Source organism: Cavia porcellus, unplaced genomic scaffold (genome assembly GCF_034190915.1).
Source record: "Cavia porcellus strain 051 isolate PalLab524CR breed Dunkin Hartley unplaced genomic scaffold, mCavPor4.1 scaffold_2, whole genome shotgun sequence".
NCBI classification, from domain to species: Eukaryota; Metazoa; Chordata; class Mammalia; order Rodentia; family Caviidae; genus Cavia; species Cavia porcellus.
The window spans coordinates 3627312-3641536 of NW_026947485.1; the positions used below are offsets into that span (position 1 = coordinate 3627312).

Sequence of the window (14225 nt, forward strand, 5' to 3'; positions counted from 1 at the left end):
ATAATGACATCTACAAACAGTAATGACTTTGGCTTCTTCATTTCCAGTTTTCCTTTTATTTCGTTCTCTTTCCTGCTTTTTCTGGCGTAAGTTTTTAACACTGCACTGAATAAAAGTGGTGATGTGAGCATCAGGGTTGTTCCGGCCTACGGAGACACTCACCATTTTAACTTCATTGTGATTTCATCTGTGGCCTTTACTATACTCTGATGTATTCCTTCTATGCCTATTTGGGTCACAATTTTTAATAATGAAGAAATATTGGGTTTTATGAAATGACTTTTGTTCATCTCTTGAGACTGTTTTTGTTCTTCCTCGTCTTAAGGTGCAGTATCATGTCTCCTGATTTGTGTGTGTTGAACCATCCTCATATTCTTGGAAAGAATCTCACTGGGTCATAATAAATAATGTTTCCATGTGTTTTGGGTTTGGGTTATTAAATTACAATGACTGTCTTATAGAGTATTGGCCTGAATCTTTCCGTTTGTCTTCCTCTGCTTTGGGTATTGAGATAATGCTGTCTTGATAGACTGTGTTTGACAGAATTCCTTCCTCTTCAATTTTTCAATTACTTTTAACAACATGACATTCTTCTTGAAATATGTGAAATAACTCAGCAGTGCAGCTATCCTATACACTTTCTGATGTTGGGGTTATGTATTTATGATGCAGTCATGGCTATGTGCCTGTGTCCAGGCATTTGTCCACTTCTGTTACTAAATTTACAGTCACAGATTACAGCAGAGTCTATGATAATCCTTTGTTTCTGTGGTGTTGATTGTAAAGTCTCCCTTTTCACCTCTGATTTTATTTATTTGTGATTTTTCTGTTTCCTGGTTTAACTTGTTTGTCAATTTTATCTTTTGAAGAACTATTTCTTCATTTTTTATGTTTTTATATGTTTATATGTTTTTATACTGTTGTGAGCTTTATTATTTTTTCCTTCTAATTTTGTTTCAGTGTTGTTTTTCTGCTATTATGATTCTGCAACAGTTATTTCAGATCTCTTTGTTTAGTCATATATGCATTGATTTTTATGTTTCCCCTTTAACAACATTTTTGTTGTATTCCACAGATTTCAGTGTGATGTTTGCATTAGTTTTCCACCACTGTGACAAATACCTAAGAGATGCAGCATATAAAGAGAAAAGCGTTTTTTACTCTCACAGTTTTGGAAACTCCCATCCATTATTAGCGGAGCCTGTTGTCTTGGGCCTGTGGTGGCAAATCTTGGGGGAACATGTGGCAGAGTGGAAGCATTCTCTCTGGGAAGCACATGAGGAAGAGGGAGGGGCTCGGGTTCCATTGTCCCTTTGATAAATTTACCACCAGTGACCTGATGTCCTGCTACTCCTTGTCTCTTAAAGATGCATTCATGCCATCCTCAGAGTTCCATGCTATTAACTGTTCTAGTATTGGTCAAAGTCGAAGTTTAAAGTCTCTTCTGAGACTCAAGGCAAGCTCAACTATGAGCCCCTGTAGAAGTCAAAAAGAAAGTTGCATGCTTCTAAAGTACCATGGTAGGAAGGCATAGTACGTACATTCCCATTTGAAAAGGAATGGGAAAAAAATAGTAAGGAAAGTTAGATCAAAGCAAGACCAAAACTAATCTGCATTTCCAGCTCCATTTCCAAGCAGTGTCCTCTGAGTGCTTCGCTTGCTGAGCTCTGGTTGAGCAGGACACTACAGGCAGGGTTCTCTTCTCAAAGGCGTGCATATTATTTGCATTTGAAGCTTTAAGTGGTGGGTTGTGCTGATTCCTGAGACCCTCTCAGAGCAAAGCACTTACCTCACTTCTTGGAGTGCTGATCATTGAGCCATTCCGAGCAGCATTCATTTTGGCAGCACCTCGGCGGCCGTGCTCCTTTGCAGCTGAGCTGCTGTGACTGTGGGGGAAACAGGTGCTACAGGAGCTTGCTTGCCATCTTGTCCTACCCCAAAATTTGTTTTTCAAGCCACCTCTTTTGTTCTTATAGAAAGATAATTTTAAAAACTGATAGAATGCTAACTGTGTTATATATACAGGATACACTAGCTCCAGAAATCAAAGAATAATTTTGGCATTGTCTTAAAACTGGACAATATAAAATGAGTATAAAATCCTATAGTGATTGATAAATATTTTCATATAAAAAGCAAAAATTCCTTGTATTCAATGTGAATAAATAATAATGACAATCTTGACTAAAAGTGTATTTTAAAAATTAGGGTGAATGTAATTTAACTATTTTGAATCTATAAAAACCATTACAGATTATCAGATAACCTTTAGCTTGCTATTTTCCACAATTTAGTGAAGTATTAATCTTATTTTTCTGGTTACTTAGGTGATAAACTTAAAATACATATGGACTAGCTATTAAAACCTTCATGTATGATAAAGTTACATTGAAATTTTTGTTTCAATAAATTTTAGTTAGCACATCACATATAATCTCTAACGAAAATAAAATTCTCCTGTAGTGTAACATATGTTAGACTCAAATAAATGTTGTTTTAAAATTTAATCATTCATTGCTTGTATTTGCTGAGGAGTCACTAAGTAAAGCTTGACAGGGGTTCAGGGCCTCACATAATTATAACACAAATGATATACAGCTCATAATCAGGGTATAAAAGAATACAGCTGCGTAAGTGCTGAGATGAAAACTTACTATTTTAAAGTGCACTTAAACCCATGTAACACAAATGATTCATTTTTAAAATTATAGCACTTTAAAACTGAACATAAATGATACATATTGAATATATATATATATATATATATATAGCCTGGATGTTTGTGTATCCCTACCACATCTTTTTTGTACTGGCATTGAACTCAAGACCTAGCACTTGTGAGGCAGGTGCTTATGCCTGCTAAGCTAAATCCTAGGCCCTACGTTTGTGTATCCCTAAAATTTGTCAGGTGCAGTCCCAGCTCCCATGTTTGTGTTTGTGTGGGAAGGATCATCACCCAATTGTTTGCAAACCAAAGCATCCATGAATTTAAGTACCACTGTACATGTTTACATAATTCTTTTCCTACTTAGGAGCAAATTAGAAAGAAAGCCAGCGATTCAGTTTTATATTATAGACATGTATTATGCTTGCAGTAATGATCATAAAAAGGGCATAAATACAAAGGAGGCCACACATTCCAATTGAAAAGAATGTAACAATGAAAGAGCCTCACACACAACCTGTCATCTTTAGGAGAGACGAGGAAGAACAGAGGACTCACTCAGCACTGTGACCATCCCCAAATAGCTGCCCCCGGAGGAGCACAGGCTTCTGACATCCTGATGTGATAGTCTACAACACTGATTAAGCAGTACAGAACAAATAAACCAACTGAGCATCTGTCCTCCCTCTTAAGAGATAGCAAAGGGAAATTTATTTACTTCCTTTTGTGGCAGTGAATATTGAACCCAGAAACTTCACATTGAGTTGTGTCTCCCACCCTTTCATTTTAAGACAGGGAGAGTCTTACTAAGTTGTTACATTGCCTGTAGTGGGATCAGCTGCCAGAATGGTAGAGTACAAGCATGCACCACCATACCCCACTAAGGGAATATACTTTTAAGTAGAAAAACCAATTATTAGGATGTCAAGTTGAATTCTAAGGATTCATGGGTCTAATATAAATAGAACACTGTATTGTTACACTAGTAAATGGCATTGATACAAATGAGAAGTCACAACATTGTGTCCCTCTTTATGGATCAATCAGTAAGTTAAATCAATAAGCAGATTTTATTATAATCAATTATCTGCTTACATAGCATTCTGAATGATATACAAATCAATAGACAAAATTTTTATTTCTCATTATATAAAAATTTTATTGTTGATTCTTTTTTAAAATTTTCTTAAAATTTTATTTAAGGAGAAAAAAAGCAGAGAAAGGGTACAAGTTATACAGATTTACAGAAAAAAATAAACATTAGGAAATCACTAGTTAATGGATTACATATTGTCATCTTAGAAATAATTGTTCAAGTCACAAAATTAAAGCTTGTAAAGTGGACATTCCAACAATGATACTGCAAACAGTTCTGTTCAATGATCCAATAAAACTCAGTGATATCATTTTCTATCTTATACACTTAAATATACATGCAGTTATATCATTTAGAGCACTTTCTTTTCCTCTCTTTTGTACAATGACTATTACACATTTTGGGTTTTATTGCTTCCACGGTTCTTACTACTTTTTTGGAAGAGAGTAAAACCAAATGTGACAGAACAGAGTCGGTCAAATCAAAAGGGTTGACATAATAGATAATGTAAAAACATAATACAAGGTGATCAACAATGGTTACCATAATGCCTCCCGCTATTTCTAATAGAATTGCCTATATCATCAGTTATAATAAAATTGAACAAAACAGTAAAGAACAAAACCGACAAAACCAAAACATTGGAGACATTGTAGGTCTTCAAAAGTAGATAAAAAGTTGTATAGCAGGCAGGAAACTCAGTGATACCATATATGGTACCAGTTCCCTTGACTACTGTATTTGTCTGTCCTTTATGGAATCTAAAATGGGGGCCTGTGGTCTTTGCTTAAACGTTTCTATTTACAGAAGCAATGTGATAAGCCTCCAAATCAGTCTAGTTGTTATTTTACTGAAAATTCATGTTAAAATTACTACCTGCAATGTTTCTCAGACAAACATGATTGCGCATGTGTGTTTTGAGACCATCAGTTCCTTACCATTTTTAGTTAAAAGGCAAACTTTCAGCCTGCTGCAGGTCTTATTACATACCTCAGAAACCATACTTAGAAAAGTAAATAAACAGCCCTGAAGCTCTGAGATTTTCCTTAATGGCATCGTTGCCATGGTAACAGCTGAACTGTTATGTAAAGAAAATTGCTTATTGATGGAAGAAGGCTGAGGGGCACAGCGAGTGTCTCTTTCTGGTCTCATTGCCTTCAGCTCCTACTCTCCTCTTAAAATTAATGGATTTTTTGGGGTATTGTTTTGTTTTGAACAAGCTTTGATGATGTGATATTAAAATAAATGCATTTTATTAACAGTGTACCAGGTGAAATTGAGTATGTTCAAGTATGGTGTGATCAACATAGAATTGTATTTCACATGTTGTTGTTTATCAGAATTTCTCTACTTGGAGATGAATTTTTTTTATATTCTACTTACTGTTAAAGCAGTGACTAGAAATGTAATTGGCCTCATAGTATGGAGTATTCTGAGTAATATATTTAATAACAATATAAATGAAACATAAACATTTATGGTAGTTGTGCCGTTGAAGGGTATTTATAATGGCATACTCAAAACAAAATGTAATTTAAAAGAGATAAAAGGGAAATGGTATGTGAGAAGTGATAATGATGACTTGCATGGTTGTGAAAAATGTCTCCTAAGCATTTATCGAGAATGGCTCTTCAGAGTCTGTGTGTAAATTTAATATATATGATTGCCTCCTCACTGTCTCTATAAGGAAATATTTTAAAGACAAAACTGTAATTCATTTGATATTTGAGGCAGGAAATGAATATTTATGTGTCTCATTATCATTACTGCTACAAAAAGGCATAGAACTAAATTTAGCAAAAAAGAAGTCATATATGTCGTTGCATACACTGACTTTTTGAGTCACTTAAGGATATTGCATGTGTGTTTCCTGGTGGTGTCTGGCTTAGAACTGCGACAGGCACTTGGTGGAGCGCCCATTCAGGATCAAAGGCTGTATCCACTGAGGGCCTGCAAACAGAACTGCACACTCCTTGCCTGAACACTGTGGTGCAGAAATGTTTGGTACTGTTTTTGTTAAGCAACACAAAATATTTGTGACTACCGATTATTTTATATTGTTACAGAGTATTTCCAAAATTCATTTTTATTAAATTTTCTAGTAATTTTATTTTTAATTAGTGATGCTATGATACTGATCCTTACTTTTAAGAATGAACTCTCAAAAAAAAAAAAAAAAAAAAAAGAATGAACTCTCTTGGAAATTCATTGTTCTTTTTACTCATGGTTGAAATATGATCAATTTTCTCACTTGATTTTCTTGTTTTACTTAACCTCTGCCTTACCTCCAATGATACCCTCTTCTGCCTCTTAATAAACAAACTGAAATTTGCATGTGTAAATAAGTATATGTTCTATTGTTACATTGTCTTTTTATTTATAATTTTTTTATTGACATTACAACTTATTCTACTTGCTGAATCCCATTAGCGTTTCAATTTTGGTTCTGGGCTCCAGAAAGAGACACAGATAGAAGAGCAGCAGCTCAGAATTTCCAGGGCTCCATGCGACCTGCAGTCCTCAAATTCCTCCTATTCCAAACTAAATCCGCCAGACGCTGTGCCCTCCCAGTGTGTCCTGGGTTTCTCTAATGAAATAAGGCTTGATCATATATACTTCCCAAATGACATATGTACTGAGTAGAGATAGATGGAATAGATAAATGAATGAATTAGATTGTCCTTATTTGACATGATAGAAACATTTGTTTTCAAATTAATTCTGATTAAAACTGGTCACAAGGTAAAGCCAAAAGAATTACTCTTGGCTTCATTTTATTCACAATGAAAATCATTCATTCATTCAAGGAACTGGGTATAATAACATCATGGGTAAAGTAATGGCAAAATAGCAATGACAAAAAATAGGTTTCTAAAAATACTGGGTTTTATTAATGGATGCAGATTTAAGCACAGCACTAATTTGAGCTAGCCAATGAGGACTTTAGGCTAACATCCTCTGTCTCTTAGTAAATTATGCTGTTGGCTTGTGTTCATGTTGCAGACCTGCTGTTGCTTTTTAAGTGTACCAAGAATTATTTTAAATCCAGAAAATAAAGAATTTTATATGACACAGTAAATTAAATATGTTATACTGTTAATCCTCGGACCTATTTTTTTTTTCTTTTTGAGACAGAATCTCACTTTGCAGTTCATGCTGGCTTTGAGCTCACTTTGTAGTCTAGGCTGGTCTTGAACTTGCAGTGATCTTCCTGACTCAGCCTCCCAAGTACTGGAATTATAGGCGTGCACCATGCAGCCCAGTTTACCTAAATTTTACTGGAGTTAATATAATAACTACACATGTTTCAAATTACCACTGTGATTCATCTCTCAACACATTCTTCTTTTGACAAAAATCCACAGACAACTGTGATATCATACATCTTAGGTGGAAGAGATAGTAACACAGAATAATTTGTCCCAAAACTCAGGTAAAATAAGCATACTTCTCTGGTGGACAAAAGTGTTAAGTGCATGAAACCCTGTACTCCTGGATGTCAGAAACCCCTGCCTCACGTTTCTTCAGACATGCCCTGACGAGAACGCAGAGTACATATACCTGCAGGTGCTTTCAGGGAGCCCAGGTGCCAGCACAGCACTGTGACGCAGCCATTTGTGGCTGTGTTTGTTTTTAAAAATGTCAGCCTCTGGATGAAAATATCTTAAGATGTGGCTCCACCCAGTAATGGTTTTTAAAACCACAGGGCAGATTAAGATCGATTTTCCTTAGATATTATGGAGGTGCCTTGTTCAGGGACTGCTCAGCAAGAGAGCTCTTTCAGTTGGTGAAGGATCAAATAATTTCTTCCATGGCTTGTGTAGAAAATCACTCTACGCACAAGGAAGCTACAGTCCACACAGAAATTAGGAAGGTAATTGCTACTGGATGATCGTATATGCACACAAATAGAAAACGGACCCACAGTATGTCCCAATGCTTCACCGACAGCCGTTTACTGCAGTTAAAGAGTCGATGCTGGCTTCACACTTTTTGATTAGCATATAAGAATTAGAATGATTTACAGACTGAGAAACAATGACAGCTATTTAGCAACATTTTAATGTCTCTAAAGCGATTGAAAGCTGAAATGAAACAGGCCTCTGATAATATTTACAGCGGTACGTGATTTTTCTTTCTAAATAATTTAAGCTAAGTACCCAGAAAGAGTGAGCCAGTATCAAAAGGTGGCTTGCAATCAAGCTTGTCAGGTGATAATCTGCGTGGCTCTCCATTCTCTGCACCCGGAATGGATGCTGCTGTATTGAACGGTCAGAGGTAGAAAGCAGCTGCGTGTGCAGCCTGCATTTCTTACTGTTAAGGAAAGTGCATTGCAGGAAACAGTTCACATGTATCAGTCAGGAGAATTTCTCCTGCTGTATCAGTCTAGTGCCATTTGTCCTCAAGCAAGCATGTTATGAGCTCTTAGAGTAGTTTTCAAATCTTTGCAAAACTACCTGAAAATTTAACAAAAAGGCTAATCTTTTCTCCTAACAGATTCCTCTGAGGATTCTGTAAATAGTTCCAGTGTAGTTCCTGGAACACAGCTTTCTAAATTCCCTCTCAGTTGACTGAGTGAAAGTAATCTTAGCATGACAGAGCCAAAGGTAGGAGGCTGGCAGATTGGGAAAAGTCACCAAATGATTTGAGCCATTGAGTTCTTTTTGCTCAACTGTATGATAAATTGTGATTAGCATTAAGAGTGAAATTATCTTATTTTGAAAGCACATAGAAAATTAAGCATAAGTGAGTCTTGAAAACTCTATACTAACAGCTCTATTCTGATAGTTGGACTGTATTTAGAACCAAGAGGTAGGAAGTAAGTGGTCTAAACCCTGAAAGAACTGCTGATTAAAAGAAAAATATGAAATGCAGTGTTTGAATAAATTTATGATGGAAAAATAGGATGAAAAATAATTTCATCCAGGGTGAAAAATAAGTTTATTTGGTACAAATGGAAACTCTCCCCTTAGCCCCAAAGTTGGATATTTCTGTGGACCCATCTTTTCTTTGTTTCTTTTCTCTTTTCTTTCCTCCCTTTCTGTCCTCTTTCAGTCCTTTCTGCTTCCTGCCTTCCTTCCTCCTTCCTTTTTCCTTTCCTCATTTATGGTAAGGCGATTGAATTCTTAGTCTCTAAAATTTCTCCCCAGCCTTAGGTTTCAATCTTTTTGTAACTTCCTTCTTAAAACTTGATGTTACATTGATTTTTAAAAAACCTACATTTCTCATGTAAACAGCAAGTAGGCATTCCCAAATTTTTACCTTCTTAAATGCAGGGAAACAGAAGCATGATAATATAATCAGTGTTTGGGTTGTTTTATTTGCAGATTCAAGAATGGCTGTGTTTAAATTGCCAAACTCAGAGAGCGGTATCAGGACAGCTCGGAGACCTGGACAGGATGCCACCCACACGCTCTGGACCCAAGGCCGCCCCCGCGCCTGGCCCCACGGAGCCCCCCGCTCAGAAAGCAGCAGCAGCTGCTCAGGGAAACGCGAAAAAGAAGGAAGCAGAAGTACAACCCGAGGCTGCAAAACCCTCTCCAGAAAAAGCGAAGGAAACACCTTCAGGTGAAAAGCCTCCTAAGGTACCCTCAGATCTGAAGCAAGAGGAGAGGACACTCCAGAAAGACCAAGCTTCCTCCCTTCCGGAAAAACAGCCACCTTCCAAAGAACCACTGCTTTCAGAAGACAGAACCAAAGAAAAACAGCCCCCCCTTGAAGAAGAAAGGCCAGCGCCGGAAGACAGAAGGTTACCCCCAGCAGTAGAGGCGCTGGCCCCGGAGGAGGAAAGGACGCGGGAAGCAGCGGAGCCTCCCGCACCGCTTGTCCAGGAGAAGGCCAGAGGCAGGGCCGCTCCGGAGCCCAGGGGGCCAGGGGAGGAGCACCTGCAGCCCCCGACGGACGCTCCGCGCCCTGCTCCTCCTGGCCTGGCGCAGAGTTTGCGCGAGGAGGAGGCTCCCACAGCCCAGGGAAAGGAGCAGCCGCCGGCAGCAGGGTCCACAAAACCCGAGAAGGCAGCGCCTGGAAAGGAGAAGGCGGTAAGTGCCACGCCCCACCTTCCTGTCCGATGGGCCCGCAGTGGCCCTAGTGGTGCGCTGCCCAGGGAGTACCCAGGAGCAGCCTGCGCGTGATGAATTACGTTTTTGGGGAAGTGGACTTCCTCTTGCTAAATTCAAAGGACTTTGGCCTTTGGATAGTTCAATCACGGGTTCACATAAATATAAAACTTTTAAATCTCTTTGCGATCAAATAATGTATCAAAATGAAGCAGTAATAAGTTTCTTACAGTTTTAAGTTACTCTTTTCTCCACAATGAATTTGGAAGTCATTGTTTCCTTTTAACGTAAAGTAATGTGTCTTTCTATAAATTTTTGTTTGCTTACCGTTTTGGTTTTGTGCGAAGCAGCAGGTAATGTCCCACTGGAAAGCCGCTGTGACGTCCCGAAGCTGAAAAGTGATTGTCATCAAGGAAGTCTGACGAGGGAGGAAATTATTGTCAACTTCATAAAGGAGTCTTTCAATATTTAGTGTGATTTTAATACTGTTAGGAGTTTTGTTCAATACATTTAGTATTAAGAATTACCTATAATCCAAACATAATCTGGCAATGTAATTTTTTTATTTAGTGGAAAGTTTTTTGGGGAGGCACCAGGAACTAAACTCAGCACCTTGAGTTTGCCAGACAGGTGCTATGTTGAGCTATGTCCCCAGGGCTAGTGAATATTTTTAAAAGTATACCATTTCAACTAATACTTGTTCAAGCAATAGTATCATTGTTAGTGGAACTCTGATTTGTTAGAGCTACAATCTTGCATCATATGTAACTGGTTAATTTTAATTTACAGATCAACAATTATTTTTAGGAAAATTAAATATTTTAGTAAAACCCCAGCTGTAAACTGTATTACAAGTCTGACTCAGTTATTTGTGCTGTTTTATTTGTGTATAATTTTACACATGATTCCTAACCCATCTCTAGTAAGTGATGCATTGAACACCCACTAAATACTTGTCTTTCTTTGTTTTATCAGTGAATTCCATCAGTGTTGCCCCACCTGGAAATTTGAAATCTAAAGTACTCCAGAATCTGAAATGTTTTGAATATTAATGTGGGATAGAAGTGGGAAATTCCAACCCAGACCTTGTACGAAGAGTGTCAGTCAAAACACAAGCACATTAACCAGTGTGGAATTATTTCCAGGTTATGTGTATGAAGTGTACCTGAAACATAGATGAATTTCATGCTTAGACCAGGGTTCTGTTCTCAGATAGTTTATTATATACATGCAGGTATTCCAAAATCTAAAAAAATCTAAAATTACTACTCCTGGTACCCAGAATTTTGGATAAGGGATACTCACCACATTTTTTTTTATCAGTTGAATGTTTGCAATACTTTGCTACTATAGTACTGCAATATAAAATATTCACAAAGATTGAAAAATAGTAAAATAAACTAAAGTGACTTTTATTATGTATTTAAATGTATGTATTTAAATTTTTTTTCCTGCCATACAAATATGACTAAAGTAAAACATATATATGTTTCACAATTAGTATAATTAATAATAATATTTCAGAGAAACCATTATGCATTTAGGGGAGGGGGGCTGAGATAAGATCTCACTATGAAACCCAGGCTGGCCTTGAACTTAATATGTAGCACAGGATGGCCTCGAACCTGTGGTGATCCTCCCGCCTCAGCCTCCCAAGTGCTGGAATTACAGATGTATATCATTCTGCTTGGCTCCATTACGTATTTTAATCTTAGCTTAAAATTTAATATTGCAGCTATTTGAAATTCAGCTTCAAGGTTAAGTTGCATGAATGTTAAATTATTCTGGTATGTTGTTTAGTTTTAATGGCTATCTATAGTGAACATGGGATACTTTACCAAGTATATATGATAAATTGAAGAAATGAATCAAATGTTACACTCACCAAATCTCAATACCTGATTTCCAAGTACAGAGTTGTACCCCAGTTATGAAAAATTGTGGAAATTCCACAAATATTAATATTCACTCATTGGTTCGTTCATTTGGAAATTTTTTATGGATTACAATGTTCTAATGTTCTAGATGTTTTAAAAGCCAGCATATGTCACCTTTATGTAGTGTAATCATGTGATGATTTCAAACTGTCATAAAAGGTCTATTTTTACACTGCAATTTTCTCAAAAAGATGGATAGAGCTTGGCTAACTTGTCCCGAAATACTTCCTGGTCATATGCTGCTGATAACCAGTGTTAACTTTCTGTCAAAGTATTTAACATGTGGTACATCACTGATGACCATTTGTTATCAAAAAGTTGGACTTGAGAATTCTTCTATTTTTATTTTAAATGATTTAAATTTCATAATCTACATTTTAAATAAATTTACTATGAGTTAGTCAATAAACCTCTGTAAAATAATCTTAGTTACTTGCCATATTAGTATTCATTGTACTACTTCAGTAATATCCTGAGGCACTCCATCCAATCCTGGCCAGCTTGTAACTGATACAGAACTGAATTTCACTCATACTGCTATTTATGAACCTATATAATCTTTCCCTTTAACAAAAATAACTTCTATTAGAGAAGCTACTCTTTGTTATTTAATATGCACAGGAGGTTTTTTTCACTAAAATATGTGTACTTTGATTAAAAAATTAGTTAACATTGATTACGAGAAGTGGCCATCGCCTTAACAACTCCTGCCACCACCTTGCTTGTGTAGTTTTTATTTTTATGTACTCATACGATTTTAGTCATTTATTTGTCCCTGTGTGGTCCGTATTATTATTGTTTAAACATTTATTTGTCACTATAGCATTTTGTTTGTTCAAGTTTTCCAAAGTGTATTTGTTGAATGGAATTAGGATTAATCCTGAAATATTATAATGACGTGAGAAGTACACTTTCCTAACATTATTTTTACAAATTCTGGTGCTATGGAATTCTTTTTACTTATGTACTTAAGCAGAGTACTCTTCAAGGCTATATTTTATATATTGCACAGTAACTCTGTAGCTTTCTTGGTTTCAGAGCCTTTGATTAGACTTTTGCATGTTCTTTAAATTCTGTTTAAAATGACTTGAAATATTAATATTCAAATCACATACAACCATTGTATGAGGTGATATGTATTCAGATAGAGTGAGCCACAATCAGGTTTTCTGTAGTGACATTTAGGTGGGAATCCTTGGTCTTTCCCTTCAAGCCCTAGGAAATGTATGGACTTCATCTTTTTTGGAATGTTTCAAACACCCAGATTAGCAACTTATGCAAGCAAACTTTGTATAAATGATAAAAGATCATGAATTTTTGTATAATTTGAGTCCATCAAAAGTAAATGGCTTTGGGAAAATTAACCTAAAATGTAATATACTTGCCTTGTACCCTTTTGTATGTAACCTAGAATTTAGTTCTTAACACAGAACTCCTCAGAAAATTACTGTTTGTGTTCAGTATGGAAAGATTAAAGCTTCACTGTTTCTGGAAAGGGCACAGCCAAACTGGACGGTGCAAATATGTTTTGGCACATTTGCCATCACAAGGGACATCTCAGAGGTATTCCACCACTGGGAGTTTCCTATGGGGCTGAACTCATCACTGCCCTCTGTAGCTTAACCAATGGGTGTGGTTGTTGGAAGGAAAAGGAATTCTTCACTCTCTGCTTTTAGTTAGTAATTTGAAAAATGAATCTTAGCCACTGGAAATATTGTGTAATTGTTTTATATGCATAGATCAGACTCGACTCAAGTTGCTTTAATTCCATACATGGGTAAAATGCCATATATAATAAAATGAAAGTCAGTCTAGTATAGTCTGTTCTTCAGTGTTATTTTAAAAATTAGCGAGACTGACTGCACACACCTGAAATTCCAGCACTCTGGGAGGCCAAGGGAGTAGGATCACAAGTTCAAGGCCAACTTGGCAACTTTACAAGACCCTGTCTCAAAATTTTAAGAATATTGGTTGGGAATATAGCTCAGTCCAAAGGCACTGGATTCTGTCTTTAGTGCTGCTTAAAAAATAAAAAATGAAAAATTTCCTTAGAGAAAATTAGAAGAAAGCCATTTAAAATCATATGGTTAATTTATAACTGTTCATGCTCACTGCCTTCATTGAATGCTGAAAATAAAATTCCCATGCAAATATAACATAGTTGATATTTTATATATTTAGAGGCTACTCTAAATTGTATTACATGTAAAAAAAAGTTTAATAATACAAATGCCAATTTCCCGATTGTTCATATGAGAAAATAAAATTTAAAACTCAGTAATATTTATATCCACATATAAGCATATAATTTAGAAAGAACCATTTTGTCAATTTATATCATTAAATGCTATGTTACTGAATAACAGTATTCTTCCTAAGAGAAGCACACACTCTTAAATTTTTTGAAGCAACTAAGAGAAACATCCCAATCTTGTAGCCATGTGGATTGTGAAATGTTGGTGGAAATGAGC

The 14225-nt window shown here is 36.3% G+C and overlaps 1 protein-coding gene across 4 annotated transcripts in view; it reads left to right on the top strand.

Annotated features, from left to right (window-relative positions):
* The window catches only part of Pclo (piccolo presynaptic cytomatrix protein), a 353455-nt gene that overhangs the window by 159276 nt on the left and 179954 nt on the right, over positions 1–14225 (top strand). For all 4 annotated transcript variants that reach the window (XM_063237492.1, XM_063237501.1, XM_063237500.1 and 1 more), the window contains exon 4: positions 9089–9799. In XM_063237492.1, the coding sequence (XP_063093562.1) occupies positions 9089–9799 (711 nt within the window). The remainder of the gene's footprint in view (positions 1–9088; positions 9800–14225) is intronic.